This window comes from Ammodytes marinus, assembly GCF_949987685.1.
Source record: "Ammodytes marinus genome assembly, chromosome: 19".
In the NCBI taxonomy this organism is placed as follows: domain Eukaryota; kingdom Metazoa; phylum Chordata; class Actinopteri; order Uranoscopiformes; family Ammodytidae; genus Ammodytes; species Ammodytes marinus.
Window position 1 is genome coordinate 3565976 of NC_137223.1, and position 7039 is coordinate 3573014.

A 7039-nucleotide genomic window follows, 5' to 3' on the forward strand; every position below is an offset into this window, starting at 1 on the left:
GTAAGCTGTCAAAAAAAAAGCTGGCATAATTTATTACCTGTAAAGACACTTTTAATAAAGCTTTCCCATTGAAAGGGAAATTGTATTGCTCAACCTCTGGGAGAGCACAATTTAGTCATCACAAAGAGAACGTGTTCACTACATGACAAATTCATCTGTTTTGTTTTAATCTATAAGAACGTTTATTACTTGATTATACACCAATCACAACTTTTTTGTGATCATTTGAATTGCTCACCTAATTACTATTCATCCAGAAACATCGCATCCCATTAAAGAGATCTTAGTATGAAAAGATTTCAAAATGTCGGTGTGCTGCTTTCCGAATCCAGACCCTTCATACTCCAGGTTTTACTACGTGTTTTCTGCAACCCAGGACATACAGCTTTTTACGAGACCACTCCTAATGATCAGTGTCTCAATGTATGTGTTTGAGTAATATTAACATTTAAGTTTTACTCTTTAGACTACTGAAAACGTTTCCCCCAATATAACTCTAAAATAAATGTGTTCATTCTATGCCACCACTGTTCTAACACAGAAGGGTAGCATGGTTCACAGACCACACTACGGCAAGAGTCTAGACTAAGTAACCCGTGGGTTGTGTTCATGTGACTTTGTCGTTTAAAATTATTTTGCTACTATTTGAATGAAAGGGGGAAACATTTTTTGACCATGTTCTGTGGATGAATAGACTCCCAATCTCTGTTTTGATTAATGACACCAATTTTAAACAGCGATAATTATTTAAAAAACAGCAATATAATCAAACTTTTTGTTAGGGGAAACCACTTACCCAAAACAAATTTTACACAGTAAATTCCCCAGTGTTAAATATGCAGTGTCAAACTCCATTAACTCTATCTGAGTTAATATAACAACAGCTGGAGTAGAATGCCTCCTAGTGTTGGTGTCAATTTCGGTAGTTAAAAACGGGTGTAGAAAGTACTCTATAAAGCTTTAAATAACACTATACAGTGTATTTTTAACTCTATTTTGAGTTAATTTAACTCTAAAATTTTAACACTTTGAAAAGAGTTAATTTAACTCCAATTCTGAGTGGGACCAAATACACTCGGAAATAGTGTTAAATTTAACTCTTTTAGTGTTATTTTAACACTTCAAAATTTACTGTGTACCCTCCCAACAAAATTAAATGTAACCAAATTTGTCATGACAGTAGGGTTAATATACATGAAATAAAATATATATCTTTTTAAATATTGTGCTATGTTCCTCTTCAAGTAAAAGGCAATGTGACTTCTGTTAAGTATTATACAGTATGTTTTCTTTCCTGCTTATGATGACACAGATTTGTTCTAAATCCCTGTCATTCACAGTTTCCAATGGGTGTGAATGGATCAGATTGGTTGGTCTCATCTGTGGACCCAGAGTTAGACTCCTGCAATAACTACACAGAAGCCTGGCTCTGGCTGTCTGCCCTGCAGCCAGCCTACCTGGGTTTAATCAGCACCCTGGGCCTGGTGGGGAATGGCATGGTTCTCTTTGTCTTCTGTCTGCAGAAGAAGCCCTGCACTGTGGCCGATGTGTACCTGGGGAACCTGGCTGCTGCTGACCTGGTTATGATGTTGTGCCTTCCCTTCTGGGCCGTCACCATTGGGCGAGGCTACCAGTGGGACTTTGGAGAAGTCCTCTGTAAGCTAGTCAACATTACCATCTCTATGAACTACATCTGCAGTGTGTTGTTCCTCATGCTGGTCAGTGTGGACCGCTACCTGGCTCTGGTGAAGCCCATGTTCCCCAGCCGTCTGAGGAGAGCTGCCTGGGCCAGGCGTATCTGCCTAGGGATCTGGATCCTGGGCTTCCTTGTAAACGCGCCCACTGTGCTGTTCCGCACAGTATCGTTCGTAGAGGGAGCCAGCGTGGATTGCTGCATATTGGTTTACCCCTACCCAGCATGGACTTTATACCACAACATCACCAGGAACGTCTTGGGCTTTTTCATTCCTGTCATGGTGGTATCTTACTGCACGTGTCACATTGTGGCTGCACTGAACAACCCAGGAGCCAGAGTAGTGCACGGGGTGAGGGCGGAGAGGAAGGCCACACACTTGGTCCTGGCCGTGCTGGCTGTCTTCCTTGTCTGCTGGACCCCACACCAGGTGATGCTGTTTCTTGACACTATGGATTACTTCCAGCTCACACCTGGATGCCTATGGGGTCATGTCCTGGACATCGGCATACAGCTCTCCACATATCTGGCCTACAGCAACAGTGCCATTAACCCCTTCCTGTTTGTCATTGTGGGGAAGCATTTCAGGAGAAGGGCAAGAGAGGTGTTCGGAAAAACTTTGAACCCGTGGTCAAAAGACATGAGATATTTGTCTGTAAGCTTCACCTCAATGAATAGACTCAATGGAACACAGCTAATACATGTTGAAAAACTGTGATTAAGACATGCATGCTTTGAACAACGTCATTTTGAATGAACAGATTACTGTCATCATTTCATGAGAGGTCTGCATTCACCTGGAGTGATTGACTGTTGGCGTCCATCCGATGAGTGTATCCCCATGCACAATGCTACCTGCTATTTGACAGACAGAATTTCCGGAAGTTCAAAGTCAAACCGCACATGTAGCTCTACTCGACTCAACTCGACTCAGCTCAACTCGGTTTTGGTAGCAGCACGGGTAATTTTTCCACTGCAAATAGTACCTCCTGAACGTGGGCGGGGTCGTCATACAAAGGGGGGGGGGGGGGCAGAAAGCCGACTCTGGAGCCAAGTAGCAAAGCAGAAAGTATGAGCAGTTGTTGTACTATTAACTGAACCAACCGCCAGGAACACGGATGGAAAATGTTTAGAAATCCCCCCCTTGTATCTGTTTGCTAAAAGAAGTAGAAGAATATTGCTGCGGGCCATTAAAAGGGAGGGTTGGTGTCCCGACTCTGCCACTCAGTCAGCTGTAGGGATGCGTCATGTACATCCCTATGCACGTAAACACAGGCATCATAAAGTTGACTGTTCTGTGCTTGTTTCAGGATATGTGTTTTCAAATGCAAGCCATGTCTCATCCTGGAGGAGGATAGTGAGAGAGGTGAAAAGTATTTTGTAATTGTGTGCACCTGTCACACTGCAATCTTTGGGAAGTCACTTCCTGTCACAGTCACATGGCTGTCACATGACAACCACACCAGGATGTTGAGTATGTATATGTCACTAAGGGACTTAATGAGTAAAAATGTAGTATAAACCTGTATGAGGAACATTTTAGGACATTCAAAGTGTGTGTGACGTGGATGTCACCATGGGTCCTTATGGGTACAAAAGCCAACACATAATTTCAAAACAGTTATTCTCTCACATATATAATATTGTACATTAATAGTACTGTGAGAACATGATCGCATGTAGTAAAGTAAACTTTCTTTACAATGTGTAATTTTGGAAACATTATGTTTGAATTAAATGACATAAAAGTTAGGCATGGTAAAATTATATCATATTTACACATCATATGAAGACCAGTGAAATGAGTGTGTGTGTGTGTGTGTGTGTGTGTGTGTGTCAATAGGAGTGTAATGCAAAGTTGCTGTCTATATATGTATCTATATATCTGTAAATGTCAATAAATAAATAACAGTATTTGTTTCTGGATTTCAGATTTAGAAGTGGGCGTGGCTAAAATAGAATTAGATGGAAATTGTCCAGACTGTTCAATGTTCTCTAATGAACGTTATTAATATTTTAACCATGTAACTAAATTAATCAAGTAATATATATATATAAGTAAAAAGTGTGCAAGCTCTGTAAAATTCGACAAAAGCCTCTTAGCCGAAGGGAAGGAGGGCTCTGAGAAAGAATACATATTTTTTAAAGGATTGGCTCCGTCTCTGATGTGGTCTAATTCCACCCTCTGCTGGTGAATCTCTAGACTGCCTTTGACTTCTTGGTAACGACGGTACAGTCAACCGAGTTTTGTGGGTATTTCTGTTTTCAGTTTACTGTAATTCTTCATTTATCTTGGTCCTGATATAAACTATCTTCTTTCTCTGTGGAAAATGGACGTAACAAAAAAGTTCAGTAACAAGAAGGGTGCAGCTAATGTGAATGGTAAAACCAGCCAATCCAGATCAAGAGAACAGCAGACACAATGATGAAAGCTACACCAAAAATGGGACAATAGCAACATCAGATGCAGGTAATGAAAAACTTTTTTTCAAGGTCCAGATTTGGCTAAAAAAATCATTTTAGTATTACATTGAGTGATGCATTCAACATTAAAATGGAAGTAAAGATTCACTGTTTTCCAGTTTTTCAATAATTTACTTCCCTCTTCTTTTAACAGTTTTTTATAACCAGGTCACAGATCCATAGTCATCAGACCAGATCTGTAGATCTCCTTCACCGTCAATTTTACAGAACAAATCTTGGACAGTTTTCAATTAGGGATAGAGGTCCAGTCATTTGGAACAGCTTTCCTGTTACTCTACGTAAACACTCATCTTTAGTTACTTTCAAAAAACATCTTAAAATGTACCTCATTTTAAAAGCTTACGATACTGTGTGAAACTGAATGTATGTTATATTGTCTTTTTGCTTGTTAGTTACATCTGTACTTTGCTTTTTTACTATATGTACTTAAATGTATTTTCATTTTTGTAACATGACTTTGTAGTTGTTTTAGCTCTTTAATTTTCTTTTTTTTGTTTGTCTTTTTTTTCTTTTACTTTCTTTCTTTACCTTATTGTATTTTAATATCAGGTGGACATCCCTTATAAGCCCTTCGGGGTTTCTTTTGTCCCACCCGTGCATTTATGTATGTTTATGCGCATCTTCTTGCCATTTTAATCTTGTTTATCTGCACAAATAAAACTAAACTAAACTAAGTTACGTGACGACATGTTAAAAACGGTGTACTGTCCACTGAGGTCCAGCTAATGAATGGAAAGAACAAATTTAAAGCTCTTACTCAAAGTTAAACGTGGATTATTATACAATTCTGTTTCCAACTCAGTAACTAAGCATCCTCTGCCCAGGTGTTTACCTGCTTTAACCAATGAGGCTTATAAATCAGACAGATAGGAAGGTCTGAGGGTGGATACTATCTGTAAACATTCTCCCAAGAGTTTCCAGAGAGAGAGACACAAGGAAAAGAGTAAACAGATAAAAGTTGAGCAGAGGTCACAGGCACACTGCCCGCGAAACTGATCCATCCTCTTTCCACCCTGATAGAAGCCACTGAAGGTAGATTTCAAACAAAGAGGGTTGACACTCAAAACCACCCCAAGGACATTGAAATACACTCCCACAAACTCCGAAATAGCACTTCATTCAGTGATCTTTATTTTCCAAAAGGCAGTCACTACATTTAATGTAATGGTTGCAGGAGCGATACTGTGAGCAACGTCTAAGCACAGTGCATGTGTCTTAACACAGGCAGTTAAGAAAAACATGGTAAGCATCATCCTCTGAAGCATGTGGTGGCTTACAATCAACACCATATACATAATATAGTTTTGCAATACAGCATGCCTTTTTTGTCCCATGTCTCGGTTTTTCTTTTTAAGCTTTGACATTTTTGTAGATCTAAGAAGCGTTTTTTTTAAAAACGTGTAGTCCTTGCTTTTTTGCTGCATTCACACTAGCCTAGAACTTGGCTTAGGTGATGTGAACAGTGATCAGACAGACAGTGTACATACATTGATAGTGAGTAAGTTAATATGAGGCTCGTGAGTGTATGTGAAAAAAGGCAATGTGAGCATCATAATATCACTGTAATACAATCAGGGGTACAGTTCACATGTTTTTATGCATGTGGTGAAATTCTTCCTCAATGCCACACTGTGGGAGTATGAAATTGTTTGTACTTTGCGGAATTGATTTTTCATGCTCAAGCAGCCACCACATTGGGCTGAAAGCTGCTGTCGATGCCTGAACAGGCAGTAACGCTAATGGCCACTGAATGCTGGCTGCAAAAAGTCTCCAACTGCATTGAATTCCATTCAAAATAGTCCTAACTTTTCTGCAGGAGTATTTCTTCTTCTTCTTTCCATAACGTTTGGTTCTCAAGAGCGTATTTTCCTTCGGTGCATCGTTAGAGTGCGTTTGACAATCCATCAAAGAGGTATTAAGGCTTCTTAAGAAGTATGTTTGGGAGGATGTTTACTTGATTTGACAGGTGACTTAGCCTGCCAAGCATTTCATTCTGTAGTTGTAGGAGCCATGCGTTTGTCCAAACTAAGGTTCCTTCAGTTCTCTTGCTATTTCTGGGTTGTTGATAAGGAGTGAACCCAAATCCAAGCTCCAAAAGCTTCAGGACAAAAAGCTAATGGTTGGTCCATACTTCCATGTTTTTTCAGTGTCTGTGCATATGCTCGAGTGAATAACAACAAATAAACAATACACATTCACAGTAACAGCAGTTATGATCTCAAACCCATCCATCATTTCATTGGTGTTCCATTTCAGAGGACGGAGTGCTCCCTCCTCTTGCAATATGGCTTACCTTCCATTCTGTTGTCGTTCATTTTTCAGAGCAGTCCTGATTGTCCCCCTCATCCTGTCAAAGTGTGAATGCAGCTCTTCTTAGACAATGTAATCAACAAAACATTAGGACAACAAAGCCCTGAGATAGTGTTCAAAGAGGTCGTGATTTAGGTAGCACTGTTTGACATTGTACTGAGACACAGCTTCGCTAAGCTCAGGACCATGCACGGACAACAATGTGGCGTGTTTCAATCATTTTCAATTACATTTCAATGCAATTTCTTTTAGCTCCGATAGGCAACATGAACAGCAGCATGACAACAAACACATAGTGGAAGTGTTAACATTAAAAATCAAGCTCCTCCCATTCTCCCATTCTACTCTTCCACAGCAGCTTTTTCGTTCATCAGTCTCTCTGTGTAATACTTTGTTGTGACTGGAGCCACATATAATGCAGCCATAGCACCAAGTTAGAGTTCTAATTTGCACGATGGACTTCTTTTGAAATACTTCCAATCATGTCTTTGGCATCCATTAAATGGGACCCTTTATTATGATTTATATGTTGAGAATGTTCCGTTTTTCTCA

The 7039-nt window shown here is 39.7% G+C and overlaps 1 protein-coding gene across 1 annotated transcript; it reads left to right on the forward strand.

Moving 5' to 3' along the window:
• Window positions 1-304: 304 nt before the first annotated feature.
• LOC307266239 (B2 bradykinin receptor) lies at window positions 305-2411 on the forward strand (the record flags this gene model as incomplete). The annotated part of the gene is made up of 2 exons (XM_080048213.1): window positions 305-310; window positions 1341-2411. 2 exons carry the CDS (start codon window positions 305-307, stop codon window positions 2409-2411), a joined length of 1077 nt encoding a protein of 358 aa, XP_079904339.1.
• Between the last annotated feature and the right edge of the window lie 4628 nt (window positions 2412-7039).